Source organism: Panthera uncia, chromosome D1, assembly GCF_023721935.1.
Source record: "Panthera uncia isolate 11264 chromosome D1, Puncia_PCG_1.0, whole genome shotgun sequence".
In the NCBI taxonomy this organism is placed as follows: Eukaryota; Metazoa; Chordata; class Mammalia; order Carnivora; family Felidae; genus Panthera; species Panthera uncia.
Window position 1 is genome coordinate 37,524,318 of NC_064808.1, and position 17,685 is coordinate 37,542,002.

The 17,685-nt window shown below is 35.6% G+C and overlaps 1 protein-coding gene across 1 annotated transcript in view; it reads right to left on the reverse strand.

Annotated features, from left to right (window-relative positions):
* Nucleotides 1–17,685, reverse strand: part of PRMT3 (protein arginine methyltransferase 3) — a 134,573-nt gene that overhangs the window by 91,216 nt on the left and 25,672 nt on the right. Inside the window, exon 9 of the mRNA XM_049649320.1 lies at nucleotides 13,958–14,079. Coding sequence (XP_049505277.1) covers nucleotides 13,958–14,079 — 122 coding nt within the window. The remainder of the gene's footprint in view (nucleotides 1–13,957; nucleotides 14,080–17,685) is intronic.

Genomic DNA, 17,685 nt, shown 5'->3' on the forward strand with positions numbered 1-17,685 from the left:
CTTTCTCCATTCTTTTACTTTCAGCCTATGGTATTTTTATATTTAGACTGGATTTTTTTGAAGACAAAAAACAGATGGGTCTTACTTTTTATCTGGTCTAATGATCTCCTTTAACTGGATTTTTAGAACAAGGATTGGAAAATTATGGCCTTTTTCTCTAGCCTATGACCATTTTTGTGCAGTCTGAGGGCTTAAGCACTGTAAAGAAAGAGGAAGCATCAGCAGCACAAGTGACAAAGACCACAGATGTCCCACAAAGTTTAAAATATTTACTATTTGGCCATTTACAGAAAAAGCAAGCCAACACTTGCTTTAGAACACTACAGAGGGGCGCCTGGGTGGCTCAGTCAGTTAAGTGTCTGACTCTTGATTTCGGCTTGGGTCATGATCTCGTGGTCTCATGAGTTTGAGCCCCACATAGGCTCTGCACTGACAGCATGGAGCCTGCTTGAGATTCTCCTTTTTTCACTCCCCCTCCCCCACTGGCTCTCTCCCTCCCTCTCTCAAAATAAATAAACTTCAAGAAAAAAAAAACACTACAGAAGCATAGCTGGACAAAGAATAATGAGAACATCTAGAATAGAATTAAATGAGGTTGCAGAAAGAGAAGAAATAAAAGGAACAGAAAAATATTTGAAGAGATAAAGGATGAGAATTTTCCAGAACTGATAAAAAGAATGAAGCCACAGGCAAATCCAAAGAATCTCCAAAAGACTATTTTTTTTAGATCCATATATTACATAATGTACAACTCCAAAAAAATCAAACAAAGAAAAAGCCTTCAACAAAGACAGATTACTTCCAATAAAATAACAATTACTGTGACAGGTGACTTCTTAATAACCAAAGCAGAAGCCAGAAGGCAATGAAATGATATTACCAAAGAGCAAAGGTGGGCAAACTTTTTATTAAACTGCCAAATAATAAATATTTTAGACTTGCAGACCATATGGTTTCTGCTGCAACTATTCAAATGCTATTGCTGGATGAGAACAGCCATAGACAATATGTATACAAAAGGGTATGGCTGTGTCCTAACTTTATTTACAAAACAAATGGCTGGTCCATGGCTAAAGTTTATTGACTTCCATATTAGTGCATTATCACCACCAACCTAAGGTCTCCATGCAGAGAAAAACACCTCCAAGACAGAGCAAAATACATTTTCGAATGAAATAACATCATTGTTGTTTGGCTATGGCCATAAATGCACAATGAAAAAAATGTTAAAGAATTAGTTCAGGAAGAAGGAAAATGATCCAAGATAGTGAAATATGAAGGAATAAGAAAAGAGGACGGACATATATGGGTGAGTGAATACAAAGGATCAGACTGTGAAATCTAACTCACATGAACCCACAGATTTTATCCAAGGTCAAGCTTTACACACAATTTTAAAAATAGGGGCAATTAAATGGTCCAGAGTAATTAGGGAGAAGTCTGGGACATTAAAGATAAAGGCGGCTGCTTAGGTCTTTCCTTCTCTGTGTCAGGCATGTACTCTGTCACCCAGAGTAGACATGGTCTTTAAGTAAGAGGCTCCTCTCCATGTACCAGATCGCTCCCTACTTGTGAATCTCTTGATTGCCAATGTCTTTGAAATTATTAATGAAGCTTAATACTGGGTAACATCCCTGGGTAATCAGGTTTGTGGGAGTCTGACTGGAAAATCTGTTAGCTCAGGGTGATGTTATTAGGAGGACTCTCATACAGATCCATGAATCACAAAGGCTTAGGGTACTTTTTAAAGCCAGAAAAAGGAGGAGACTAAAAAAAAAAACAAAACAAAAAAAAACCCAGGAGGATATAGTCCTGGGATGGTTACCTAGACCTCTTTGGTCTGAAATGGGAAAACTTAAGACTCTGACAAACTGGCCACTAGCCTGACAGGGATCAGTAGGCAGAGGGGAAGATAGTGAAAACTTCTATTGTCTAGCTGTTACTAGCATGTTTGATAAATGCCAATCCTTTTAGGGAAGAGATAATGGCAAGAGAAAAAAATATAAGAACAGTTTTTCCTCTCACTGGAAGGCCTTCTTGTGCTTATATGGCTACTCTGGGGAGATGAAATATCCACTAAGAAAGTAATGAACTTAAGGCTATAAGTTATCCCAAAGATACTATAGGTAGGCGGAGGTCAAGGTCAGAGAACGCCTGAGTGCTGAGAGTATTCTGTGAAAGAAATAGCGTATTTCTTGTCTGGTATTTCACAAACACATACCAGAAAAGCCTGGTGAATCATTATTGGCATGGACAATCAGAAGGATGCATCACTTATTTTACATACAACAGAGTATAATTACTTGGGTTGATGATAGATCCATCCCTATGTGGCAACGAACAGGTGCTACAACAGGCAACAAATAAACTGGGTGAAAACTGGTCTACAACTGTGCTTACCTCCAAGAGGGTAACTGCTCTGCCCTCTTCCCAATGCACAGATAGTCCTCTAGAGCAGAAGGAAAACTGTGAGTGCAAATAAACTTAGACTGGCTTTGCAAAAACAATATAATTGAATGCTATTGACAGAGATGATGATAGATGTGGGACTCAGTGACTCTTCATTCTTGACCATTTTATGTAACCTTGATATGTAATCAAGAGGGAGTATGTGATTACCTTATTTAATTACCAAGAATGGGATTGCCTGATGTTCTTGACATACACAAAAGAAAGGGAGCATCAGTAAGAGAAAAAAAAGATGGAAGAAACAAACACCAGCTCACTGAGAAAAGTAGTTTAAATGGCTTTTGAAAAACAGTGGAGGAATTAGATGAGGTCTTCATTGAGGAGTTATTAACAAACTTTGTACAGGATGGTTCAAATCATGGTAGGGTTGTTAGGGTCTTTACAGGCTTATTCTTAGCAGAAATTATTCCAGAAAATGTTATAATGTTACAGATACAGAATGTTACAGAAATGTAAGGCAATGAGATAGTGACCAAGGTCAGAAGGTAGACTGGGGAAGAAGTTAAAACAGCTGACTCATGACTCATGCACAGTGTTTACTGGGGGATATTCATCCCCTGGGTGAATTTTCCATTAAAAGTGACTTAATGTCCTTGCATTGTCTGGGAGTCTAGAAATATTAACAATATACTTTGATATATTTTAATTTTTAATGTCTAAGTATTTTATGTTCCTTATAAAATGGATTTTTATGTATTAATTGTGTATTCAGCACCTTGATAATTTTATTATTGGAATTATTTATAGTTTATTTCTGAAGTTCATATTTGCAAACATATTGTTAATGAGTAAGGATAGTTTTCTCTCTTCATTTCCAATTCTTATAGCTTTCTTTTTATTGCCTTGCTGTACTGGGATCTTCTTTACAGTATTAAATTGAAGAGGTGATGGCAGTTATCTCTGGCCTGTTCCTGAACTTAAAGCAAATGCTTTCAAAGCTTCATCAAGATATTGGCTGTAGATTTCTTTTTGTTTGTTTGTGTGTTTTGAGATACTATATATCATGTTAGAACATTCATTTTTAGCTCTAGTTTCCTAAGAATTTTAATACATTGATGTACTGAGTGGACATGGAATCTTATCAAACCTTTTTTTCTGCATCTGTTGAGATGATCTCAATAGATTGTTCTGGTTGATTTTCTTGTACTTAACCAACCTTGTATTCCTGGGATAAACTTTACCTTCCAATATATTGCTCAATTAGTTTTCTAACATTTTGATGAAGATTTTTGCATATATGTTCATGAATGAGTAACCTGTAATTTTCTGTTCTATTGCCTCAGTAGAATTTTGGTATAAAGGCTATACTGCCCTCATATATGGATGCTTGATTCCTGACAAAGATGAATGACACTGCAAAGTGGAAAGGAAAGAACAGTCTCTGTCATAAGCAAGACTGGGACAACCAAGTCATATGAAAAGATTATAAAAAAAAGAATAAAACTGGACCCCTACTTCATGCCATATACTAAAACAATGCCCAATACGATGCCTAAATGCAAAAACACCCACAACTATAAAGCATTTACAACAGAATATAAAAGAATATCTCCACTTGATCTTAGCCAAAAGGCCGAGAAGAGATATAAAAGAATATCTCAATAAGGTTTTGTACCCAACTCACAAATAGTGGCCTTAAACAAGAATGTTGCTACGTGAAAACTGAGAACATCAGTACCTCAAGACACTACGAAAGAGTAAAAAGGCAAGCAAGAATGAAAGAAGACATCTGCATTACATAAAACCTATAAATAAATAAAACTTTTAACTATATAAAGATCGCCTACAGATAAATGAGAAAAAGATCCAACTTAACAAAAATATGATAAAGATATAAACAGGTTATTTCACAGAAAAGGAAACTCCAAGGGCCAATATTCACATAAAAAGGTGCTCAGCCTCATTAATAATCACAGAAATGCAAATTTAAATTGCAATGAGGTGCTATAAGACCACCTGGAAAATTTTTTTAACGATAAGACAACGCCAACCAGAACTGTTATGTACAAAAAGTTCGTAACGGAATTGTTCATAATAGATTGGAAAACCCAAAATATGTCCATCAAGAACAGATCAGATAAATTGTGATATATTCATTAGTGGCTTTCTTTACAATAATAAACAGGAATGAACTACGGTTAGACATAACATGAATGAACACTAAAAATAATGTTGAGCAAAACAAGCTAGACAAAAAGAATGCCTGACATATCATTTCATTTATTTAAAAATCAAAGTTTAGTAAACTAAACTATCTTAAATGGATGGCCATATAAGTGGCTAAAGTGTAAAGCAAACAAAGTGATTACCATCAAAGTCAGGACAGGAGTAACCTTAATCAGGATGGGCAGCATCTGACTAAAAAAGGGCAATACAGGTGCGTGGGATTCAAAAGTGAGGTAATATTCTATTTCTTATTATTTTGTGCATACTTATGCATATTATAACATTACTTATGGTTTATGAGCTTTTAATATGTATGTTATATTTCACACAAAAGTAAAAGAAAAGGATGCTTCCATCATATTTAGGTTTTATCAAAGAAATAGTTAATAAAATCCTTCTTAATAGAACTGCTGTAGTTGCTTACTATTTACTGAAATATTTATTAAGGCTCTAAGAATTACAAACACTTCAAAGGAAACAAAAAGTGAGCTTCTTAAAAGAGCAAAATGTTCCCATTGCCTAGAAATACCTTCGGAATGCTAATGCTGAAACAAGATGTGTTTTGTAAGAGGCCATCTGCTCAGGCTGTTTATTGTCTGCTACAAGTCATAATCCTACTTGCATCAGTAATTACTTGTTCAAATATAAATATAACAGGAAAGATTAAGGTTTCAGGCAATACACACACACACACACACACACACACACACACACACACACACAAAGGCCATAATTCCCAGTAATTCTGTATTAAACAGCTCAACACAGATATCATTCACACAGATAACCTCTTTCATGGGACTGTTCGTCTTAATCACCACCTGATTTCCCATTCATGAAAAAAACTATACATTTTACTTACTTTTTCTCAAGTGGCTACTCACTAAACCTTTCTTCAGCAAAAAAGCATTCCAATGAATTCTATCTCTAGAATTACTTGCTCAAAAACTAGCATAGCTTTAATCTACAGAAATATAACATTGTAATAAAAAGGGTATTTTAAGTGTGTCTCTTAACTAATCCAATAAGCACTGAAATCATCTATTTTTCTGAGTGAAAATTTTGTTAGGAAATAAGACAGGAAAGTATAGTTGTTCTAGCTGAAAAGTAGCAATTTAACTTTTATTTCATGATATAGGAACATGAGCAAGATTAATTCTTAGACTGAGCATGCAGAGATCAAAGACACAGTCCACACACTTAGGAACATGGTCTAAGGGAGACAGAACAGTAAACAGCATAGGGTACCACAGCAGCTTATATAAAAAGCCCTTAAGTGAGAGACATTTGAGTTTAACTAGGAAAAGACAGAGCACCCATGAAGACGTATATGGGTATGGGGATAAGGAAGTGCATACATCTTTGTGTGCACAAACTGCCTCTGTGTCTGTGTGTGTGTGTGTGTGTGTGTGTGTGTGTGTGTGAATGGAAGAGAAATGGCAAATTTGAAGAGCTATAAATAGTTCACAGTATGATTAGAGCAACAAAAGGTATATAGTGACAGGGTTGGGAGATAAAGGTGATATTAAAGAGTCTCGATTTTATTCCAAGACAATAAAGAGTCATTTCAGGATTTTTAAAATGGGAAACATAGGATCAAATGTGTAATGTACTTCTGCAAATGTGACTCAAAGACCTGGTCTAGGTCCAAAGAAGAGCATGGTCTAGTAGAGAAATGGACATGTAAGCAGCATAAAGTATGGTAGTTCATGCAATGAATACCTAGTCAAATAAGTGGCATTTAAAGTTTGTGACAAAATAATTATAAAGTTCCTCTAGAAGAATACATAAGTACTAGAGAAGGGCAGGGAGGGAATACCCTCATATAAAAATACACACGGTATATTACTTTGCTTTCATTTCACTATGACATCCAAGGGCAAATACTTCTCTTTTGTTCCCAAAGCAAACTGACAATAAATTAATATAAAATACAATAAAAAATTTATAAATGCATAAAGATTTTAGAAGGTGATATCAAAAGCAAAGATTCTGATAATTTCATGGGAGAAAAGGGGGGATTAAATTACATTGGTAAATCTGATGGATCCAGTGCTCAGTGCACCTATCAGAGAAAATTAGAGTGGAGGTAGAAGCCATTCTTCACAACACAAACTCCTCGAGTCAAGAGGTATACAAAGTGGAAGTAACAAGAGCCTGAAAAATCAATGGAAGAAAGGGAGCTTCCCCTCCAATCCCATCAGAGACAAAACATATACCAGTTACCTTTATTAAAAAAACCTAATTCTCCATTCATAAATGCAAATAAAAAAACAAGGATTCTCAAACATATGAGACAAAGGGCAGATTAAGTACATCTCATGAAAAATAAACACTACGAGGCTGATCATTTCAAATGCAGGGCCCAGACACAAAGCCAAAATAAAGCTACTCAACAAATTGCATCCCTCCCGAATGTATCATTTGTGATTACAGATGTGCAGCTGTGGAATTACTAACATTGAGAACATTTATTGTTTAAAACGAGAAATAACTCAACTTCTAATACTATGAAAAAAAAAGATGAAAAGAATCATCTGGATTCAAGCAGAGACAATGGGTTTTCAGGTTTGATGATGATTTACCTGGCTTTCATGTTCAATGTTCTGGGTCTTGAAAGTTCATGAATTTATGAATTCATTCATTAAATAAGTATTTAAGTTGAATACCTATTATGTGTCATGTTACCCTTCCAGGTGGTTGGGACACATCAATGAACAAAACAGAGAAAAATTCCTGTCTAACCTTGAGGAGCTGATACTCTGGTAAGCTTCCATTTCTATGTATTTCATCTCCTGTGACCTAAGGCTTTAAAAAGCCTTACCAAAATATCGATAGTGATCTCTCATACTAGGATCACAGGTAATCTTAGTTTCTTTTTTATCCTCTCTTATGTGTTCCCAACACAAAATACATCCTTCCCCCACTGCCCCTTTCCTTTTTACTTAAAGGGGAGGAAAACTGAGCAGGGAAATCAGTCTGGCTGTCCTGGAGACAATGGATGACAGCTGCTGGGAGGCAAAGAGGAAGTACAAATATCCAAGCCAGTTACATGCAGCTGTATTAATTTAGGTGAGAAAAGTAAAAATGTGAATTAAGACAGATTTAAGAACCTCAATGGCAGACAAGGGATGGATCGAGACACATTGGGGATTCTTAATCAACAGGACTCTTTCCAATAGGTATGTTGGTAAAAAAGAAGCAAAGGTCAAGTATGAATCCTAGGTTTACAATTTTTACGTGTGAGAAAAGAGTCAATGCAGGTCTATTCCCTTAGTTCTTACTTATCTCTGTAACCATAGCAGTAATTCTCGGCCAAACTCTAACAAAACAACTGAACATTCACATAGTTACTGGGTAATGATACTATTCTATATGCGCAAAGCCATGGACCAAGCTAAACAAGGATGACAGCATGTTTAAAACAAACATGAATGTTCCTGATGGGCACCTGGTGTCTGACATGCATGTACACCATGGCGGGTCACATAGCAGGTGCTCGTATGATCAGCTCTTTTTGAGAACTACAGACTCTAAGACTCAAGCAAAATTCCTTGGGTAGAGACATCTCACATGTGTCTTTGAGTTTTGCATCCAGAGAGAAAAGTACATTTTGTGTGACTCTTGCAAAGAAAGGATTACCTGGGAGCCTGTACATGACTTATAACTGATAGATATTTTTTTCTTGCTGTCCCTGGACTGTGGCTTTTGCTGTAACAAATCTTAGCTGTGGATACAACTTTATATTAAGCTTTGTTCTTCCAGTGAACCACTGAACTAGCGGGTAGTTGTGAGAGCCCAAGCCAGGAGCACTGAGTGGACAGGAAATTAAGGGTTTAGTGGGGTGGGATAAGAAATGAATTTAGTTTCCTTGTAAAGTGTCTTGATCACGTTCACTACCTTTAGTAGAATTCTGGTTTTTTTTTTTTTAGCAGCAAATATGTTTTTCACCATTTCAGCCTCATCAGCAGTTCAAAGTTCTCTTCAGCTTTAACTTACTCTTCTATGTTATTTCCATGAAATTTAGAAACAAAATATGAAGGAACATCCCTTACTTCAAGAATTTTTCCTGGTACGTTTTGTGATCTTGTTCCAAATCTGACATAGTGGGGTCACCACTATCTTCAAAATCATTATGTTAAATTTGTTCTTCTCAAAGACCTGTACTAAGCATCTACTGTGATTCAGACATTTTGCTAGGTGTTAGGGATAAAAAGATTGAGAAGATATAGCTCCCATCCTAGAATCTAGAGGACACTTACATAAACACGACAACAGATCAAATATTCTCTAGGCTTTTCTTAATGTTTCATTTCTAACAGTATTCTAGATACAGGCAATATAAAAGATTGCATCTTTAATGTCACAGTGAGATTGAAAGTATTGCACTGCAGCTGTACGACGGATCAGCCTTCTCATGAAAGCTCCTCTGCAATAACATTCAGCGTCTGAATAATGAGCTATTCCATGGCTGAGGCAATGAGAAGCCAAAGGCAGCCGGAGTAATGGTAAAAGTATTACCAGAAGCTACCCCTGCTTCCTGAGGGCGAACACAGCATACGACTGTCTGCCACTGAATAGCTTTCCTATCCTTAGGTAAGTTTGTTTCTAAAATGATCATTCACTGCAGAGTTTCAAGTATGACAGTACAGATAAGAAACAATTTCTCATTTCCTCCATGTATCACTTTGAGTTCTATTTGCCCCTGTAATGTAACAGCTCTGAAAACCTATATTTGATTTTATTCAAGTCTGAAACCTCAAAACTGCAAGCCTAACCTTAAGCCCTAATATATACATATATCTATATATTACATATAAGCCCTAATATGTATGTCAGTTTACATTAAAATCAATATTTACTCCATTCTAAACTCATTTCTTTAAAACATGAGGTCTCTCTTTTAAATTAAAAAAAAAAAGAGAGATACAAATTATTTTATCATTTTGAACACAATTCAAGGACTGTAAACTAAGTATATTTAAAAGTAATGAAAAATGCATTTACAAGTGTCTCTCTGACTCTTAACAACTGAGAGCAAACTGAGGGTTGATGGGGGTGGGAGGGAGGGGAGGGTGGGTGATGGGTATTGAGGAGGGCACCTTTTGGGATGAGCACTGGGTGTTGTATGGAAACCAATTTGACAATAAATTTCATATATTGAATAAATAAATAAATAAATAAAAGTGTCTCTCTTTTAGAATTTAAAGTACTTTTTTATAGATGTAAGCTTACAGAGTTTTACAGAAATTCTGCTGTGTACACATTTCTGACAAAGAAGCCTCAGAAGAGCCAAAGACAACTCACAGCCTGCTAACTGGAAGAGCCATTTTCACTGACTGATGATAGTTCCAGAAAGCCTCAATATACAACACAGACAAATATAAGAGAAGTTGCGAGTAGATTTCAAGGAAAGAGAGTCCGTGCAGAAAAAAAACTGGCCAAATCTGGAAGTTTTATGGCACAGAAGAGTAGAGACTGTGAAAAAATGTAGAAAAGAGAGCTATCATATTTTGGGGGGACAACTACAATAAATGATTATTTTTATTTATTATTATAATATTATTATTATGTTTTTAGATTCTATTTTTTCAAGCATCTCTACACCCAATGTGGGGCTCAAACCTACAACCCTGAGATCAAGGGCCACATGCTCCACTGACTGAACTGAACCCCAAATGATTATTTTAGAAACATAACCAACAAACATAAAATATTATTTGGGGCACTGGTGCCAAGCTAAATATACCACTATTACTACTAACTAATATGATTACAATCACTTCTAAAATTTAATAAGCAGTCACATGCCAGACACTTTGCAAAGCACCATAAATGGATTCAATCCTTATAACAGTCTTAGGAGATAGATATCACCATCAACCTCATTTTATAAATGAAGAAACCAGAGACTAAAGAAGTTAAGTACTTTTCCCATTATCATGTAGCTAGTTAATCAAAAAGCCAAAATCAGAAATCAAGTCATGTGGTTACAGATGCTGAGAGGAATATGCTATACTCCTCTTCAACTGGTAGAATAATGAGCCAGTAAATTGTGGGAATATTAACAGTAAACTGTTTCCTGCATATCCTTTTAGAGAGACATTCACAAACAGAAGAACAGAAGTTATTTCACCCAAGTATAAATTTCAAATTTTTAAATGGAAGACAAGGGAGAGATGCTTATAGACACTATGGAAGTAACTTTTTCACAATATAAAACAGGCAATGGATAATATCTCTGAAGAAATGGTATAATGTTGGCTTATCCAAAACAGAACTAATCTAAAGCAAAAAGGTTGGATTTTCACACTCTACAGATTCTTTTTTAAAATTTTTTTGAGAGAGCGAGTGCACACACGAGTGGGGGAGGGGCAGAGAGGGAGAGAGAGAATCCCAAGTAGGCTCCATGCTGTCAGCACAGAGCCTGACATGGGACTCAAACTCATGAACCATGAGACATATCATGACCTGAGCTGAAATCAAGAGTGGGATGCTTAACTGACTGAGGTACCCAGGTATCCCTCAAACTCTACAGATTCTAAGTAAAGCAAACTATTGACTGCAACTAACACATGCCCTGTAAGTAGTTAAAGGGAGATACAGCACAGTAAATTGACTGTGAGAATGAAGATGGAGTCGGGCTGCCTGGGAGCTAATCCTGGCTCCACTACAAATAAGGAGAGTAACTTAATCTCTGTGCCTCAATTTCTTAATCTCTATAATAAGGATAATAATATATTGTAATTATATCTACTGCAAAATAAATTCAATAGAGAGTACTAAATTAACGTTAGCAATTTTTATTGTTAAAATGAAGCACCTAAAATTGAGTACTAAGTTATTTTCAATAAATGCTCTTATGCAAAAGTTCCACACACAGCAACACTACATTTTATACACAATGAATATGAATATAATCACTACATAAAGATATTTCTAAAAAGTCAGTAGGAATTTTATGTGAAATAAAATGAAACAAAACAAAACAAAATAAAATGAGTGTTATTACTATCCTTTTCCTTTTCTTCCATAAAGAAATTAAAATGAGAACACATCTAGTCTCACTTCATAGAAATTAAAAATGACAAGTAAATGGACATGATCTTTTACAAGATAAAGCTTCTAATAGAAATGTCTTATGAGGGTGCCTGAGTGGCTCAGTCGGGTGAACATCCAACTCTTGATTTCGGCTCAGGTCATGATTTCACAGTTGTGGGGTCAAACCCCGGGTGGGGCTCTGCACCAGGCATAGAGCCTACTTGAGATGCTCTCTCCCTTTCCCCCTCCCCCATTTGCACTTCCTCTCTCAAAAAAAAAAAAAAAAAAGAAGGAAAGAAATATCTTACCATAATCTTACTATCCACAATAAATGTTTGATAATTCTTCTAAAACAGTATCTTCTTTAGTGTTTTTCATATTTGTTTGTATGGCAAAGCACAAGCAAGTGTAGGTACTCTTTATAGAACCTCAAAAATGATGAAGATGTCCATATGGTACCATAAGAACTAGGAAAAACTTTACCAGATTACAGAGTTGCGACACATATGCACATTCTCCAATATGAAAATCATAACCACAGAGGCGCCTGAGTGGTTCAGTGGGTTAGGCATCCAACTCTTGATTTAGGCTGAGGTCATGATCCCAGGGTTGTGGGATGGAGCCCCATGTCAGGCTCTGTGCTGACAGTGCAGAGCCTGTTTAGGATTATCCCTCTCCCTCTCCCTCTCTCTCTGCTCCACCCCTGCTCTCTCTCTCCCTCTCTCTCTCTCAAATAAATGAACTTAAAAAAAAAGAAAATCATAACCACAAACCTAGATCTATGAAAAATCTAAGCAAGATCAATGTAATGTTTTCATTAACATTAATTTGGCGCTTGTTAATAATAATAATAGTAGGTAACTTTCAAATACCTATTATGTGCCAAGCAATGTGCCAAAGAGGTATTTATATGTATATCTCACTTCTAACTGGTAAGTGAGACAATACAGATTCAAACCAATCCTGACTCAAACCTTATACTCTTAACCACAACACTATACTTCTACATTATGCAATAATATCTAAAAACTTAAACATCTTAATTATACTTAAGATGTTTATATATATTTTATGCTAACAAGGAAGAATTAACATTAATCAATTTTAAAAACAGAACATAAGTATCAATGGGAGGACCACTTAAGAACTTGGGCATTAAATGTATGCATGGTGATTAGAGTTAATAATATTGTATTTATATACTTGAAGGTTGCTAAGAGCATAGCTCTTAAATATTCTCACCACAAAAAAAAAAAAAGAAATGGTAATTATGTGATGCAATTGAAGGGTTAGCTAACGCTATGGTGATAATTATACTAATACATAAAAATATCAATGCAACACAATGTGTATCTTAAACTAATACAATGCTATGTGTCAATTATATCTCAATAAAGCTGGGGGGAAAAGAGAATTACTGAGAAGCTCCTATTAGTGATTTACTCTGAAAATTACTCCTAAGTTCCAAATGTAAGGTGCTTTTAAGTACACAGCTAAAGATATCTAGTTCTACAAGCTGTAGTTCGAATAAAGGCCTTCTTACTATGACATAAGCCAGTCATAAAAATCAATCCTTGATTGATTAACCTAACTCCTCAGAAGTAGGAGATACTCTACTTATTTTAATTTTGAGGCACAAAGGTTAGTGCTATAAAAAAGGATACCCTTTAGTCTTTAGTCTGATTGATATTTGCTAAAGGAAACATAACTGAAATATTCAGTTTTGTAGTCTTCTAACAATTACTACGCTTATGTCAATAATTTCTAATTTTGTATTATTATTTTGGTTTAATTTTTTTTTTTTTTTTTTTTTTGAGAGAGAGAGAAAGGAAGAGAAATCATGTGCGGGCACAAATGGGGGAGATGGGCAGAGGAAGAGAATCTTAAGCAGGCTCCACGCTAGGTGCAGAGCTCAATGGGGAGCACTATCCCATGACCCTGGGATCATGACCTGAGCCAATATCAAGAGTTGGACGCTCAACGGACCAAATCACCCAGGCACCCCTCTAATTCTGTATTATTATAATTAGCATATTTATAGCTATAACTGGAAAGACAGGAAATTATATAAAAGTAATTCCCATCAACGAGAACTGTGAAGAGATTATTCATAGTTTAAACATGTCTGGCTCAATATAACCTAAAATCCTATTATTTTGGAATGAATTTTTACTAAAAGACAAATGTCTTGAGTCTGCATTAGACAGCTATTAAAGACAAGAAGACCTGTTAATCATCATGTTTAAAAATAATCTTAAATCAAGCCTCAAAATACATCTACCTTATGATATCCATTGCCTGGTAAAGTATTTCAGATTGATCAACTCCAAGAACCTTCTTTGCCCCAGCTTTAGCTGCAAACATAGAGAGAATTCCAGTTCCACAACCAACATCCAAAACTACCTGGTAAAATAAAAAAAACAGGTATTATTGAAAAGGTCTAATATTTTTTTTTTTAATTTTTTTTTCAACGTTTTTTATTTATTTTTGGGACAGAGAGAGACAGAGCATGAACGGGGGAGGGGCAGAGAGAGAGGGAGACACAGAATCGGAAACAGGCTCCAGGCTCCGAGCCATCAGCCCAGAGCCTGACGCGGGGCTCGAACTCACAGACCGTGAGATCGTGACCTGGCTGAAGTCGGACGCTTAACCGACTGCGCCACCCGGGCGCCCCGATAGGTCTAATATTTTAAGTTCTAATCACATATTATGATGTTTCTGGCAAGTAATTGATTACAATATTTTTTTGAAAATTTTAAAATGTTTTTTATGTATTTTTGAGAGACAGAGAGACAGAGAGCAAGCAGGGGAGGGGCAGAGGGCCAGGGAGACAGAATCCAAAACAGGCTTCAGGCTCTGAGCTGTCAGCAAAGAGCCCAACAAGGGGCCTGAACTCGTGAACTGTGAGATCATGACCTGAGCTGAAGCTTAACTGACTGAGCCACCCAGACACCCCAAGTGATCACAGTATTTTAAAATTTTACTGATCAATTATGGTAGTGATTTCTATTTGAAGAAGCTGAAGATATCACTACAATGAGTTGTTTTAAATTCTTCTTCTTTTTTTAAACATAAGCTCTATGCCCAGCATGGGGCTTGAGCTTATGACCCCAAGATCAAGAGTCCTATGCTTTACCGACTGAGCTAGCCAGGTACATACACCAAGTTGTTTGCACCCCAACTTGTTTTAAATTCCTAACAGTCTTTTTGGCCATACTGGCCATATTCTGCTACAATCAGATGCAACAATGTAAATTAAGAGATGTTTTACACAAAATAAGCAATTTCTACAGACTTAACAGGGAAGTATTCTCTATTTTTTTTTACAAACTTTTTTTTTACATTTATTTATTTTTGAGAGACAGAGAGAGACAGAGCACAAGCGGGAGAGGGGCAGAGAGAGAATGAGACACAGAATCTGAAGCAGGCTCCAGGCTCTGAGCTGTCAGCACACAGCCCAACGTGGGGCTCGCTCACAAACTGTGAGATCATGACCTGACTTGAAGTCGGTCGCTTAACTGACTGAGCTACCCAGGTGCACCATAATATTCTCTATTTTTAATTTCCCCATTGCATGCATGCTCTAATTTAGGCTTAGTAGTTCTAAACTGTAGCAGAAATAAATTTCTCCAAGTTTGAGAGACAAGAATTAAGTTTAGCAGGAGAGCATCATCCAATACAACTAAAAAATGCTTATAAAAGAATCCTAGATGTAGAATATTGCCATACCCCCTCCATTTCCAAAATTAAATATTCAACTCACTTAAATAATACAGGTACAATAAAAACAAACTGGCTTCTAGAATTCAGCCATTTAAGAATATAAGTTTTTAAAAATAATACTCATTATCAATGGTGAAGGTAAAAAGAATCAAAGTTTAAGATGATGTTGGGGACAGGTAAAAAGCAATTATTTCCAAATCAAGAATTGCATGCTATTTCCAATATAGTATAGTGAAACCTGCCCCATTCAAAGTAAAAAACAAAAACAAATTACTGAGGAAACATATTAAACAAAATAGTCAGAGATACAGTATTTTCTGTGAAATGACTGCAATCTGCACTGCCTTAAATCTTTCAATATCAATGGCCTAAACTCCTATGTACTTATCTCAAAAAATGAAATTATTTCAGTATTCTCCTATAAATATTTGCTGAGCATCACTAAGTGCAATCATGATCACAGTGATGGGGTACAGCAACAAACAAGACCAAGTTTCTGTCTTAATGGAGCTACAGACAATAAATAAATAAATACAAAATAAGGTTAGCCAGTAGTGTTATAAAGAAAAATCAAGCCCCGGAATAGAAGTTAGAGCAGAGAAGAGGGGATACATACTTTAAGCATTTTAAATAGGTCTGTGAATACACCTCTGATATATGTGGGCTGAGAACTGAATGAAATAAAGGAATATGCCATGTAGAGATCTGGAGGAGTTTCTTCTAAGCAGTGGAGGATATTAACAGCAAAACACAAGATTCCAGGCAAAGCAAGAAGACCAGTGTGGCTGAGCTGGGTGAGAAAAGGTTGCTCGATAGTGAGGTAAAGGTTAAGCAGAGGCCAGATCACACAGAACCTTTGGATTTTATTCTGAGTAATGGGAAGCTACCGTAAGAACAACAGAACTAGAATTAAAAATCTATCAAACTGTTCAACATTACTTTATTCTTCAGCTTGGTAATATAGGCCACATAGTTTAACATCAAAAACTGTATTTCTTATTTATCCTTCAAGAGAATTTTCGTGTAAAGATGATGTAACACATTTTTTCCGTCCCTTTTTTACATAAACAGAAGCATATTATGCCACTGCACTTGCTACACACTGCTTTTTGTATTTAGCAATGTAATGTAGGGATCTTTCCGTATCAGTTTACAGAACTTCTTTCTCTCGTATGGGTGTAAAGGATTCTGTATTATGGCTATACCATAATCTAGTGATTTAGTTCTCTGATAGACATTTAGGTAGTTTTGAAATTTTGCTATGACAATCATTACTGTAAATATAGCTTTATATCTAACCCCATTCACACATGAGTAAATCTACAGAATACATTTCTAGAAGTGAAAATACTGTGTCAAGAGAGAATATACATATTTATAATTGTGTCAGATATGACCAAACTACCTTCCATAGGGCAGTTCTGCTCATGAGGGCCCTAACCAGCAATGTTTAAGTGTTGATATCCTTACAGGTGAGACTAGCCTATGGACCATATGATCAAACTTTTGGCTTTTTGCCAATCTTGCAAGTACGAAATTATGATACACTGGCATAGTTATAACATGCATTTCCATTATCATGAGGTTTAGCATCATTCCTTATGTTGTAGAGCCATCTGTAGTTCTTTTTATGTAAAGTATCTACTTATATTCTTTATTTTTCCAGTGAGCTGTCTTTTTCTTATGAAATTTTGAATCAAAATTTTCTTATCAAATAACAGTTCTTTGTAAGTGAAGAAGATGACACCTCTATAATATAACCTGCAAGGTTTCTCTCAGCATATATTTTTGTGTTTCGATTCTGCTTATAGTGATTTTGGCTATGCAGAAATTCTTTACTTACAGTGAAACTCATTAATCATTTCTTTTATGGCTTCCTGCTGGATTTTGATTATAATTAGACTGACCTTCCCCATATTCTCTCCTATTTCATTCTATTTTATCCTCATACATTCTCTTCTAGTACATTTATGGTTTCATTAATATACTTTTTTTTTAGTTTATTTAGTTTTGAGGATGGTATTAGAAGATCTTTTTTTTTTTTTGTACATGAATGTTCATTAACAACTTTATTTTTAAAACCCAAAAACTAAAACAAAATCTTAAATTTTCATCAACAAGTGAATGGATTAAAAAATGATTATATATGTACACAAGGGCATACAATCTTTTTCTGTAAAGAGACGAATAAAACATATTTTCAGTGTTCTGGGCCATATAGTCTCTACTCAGTTCTGCTGTTGTAGCATGAAAGTGACTATAAACAATAATACAAGCAGATAGGGA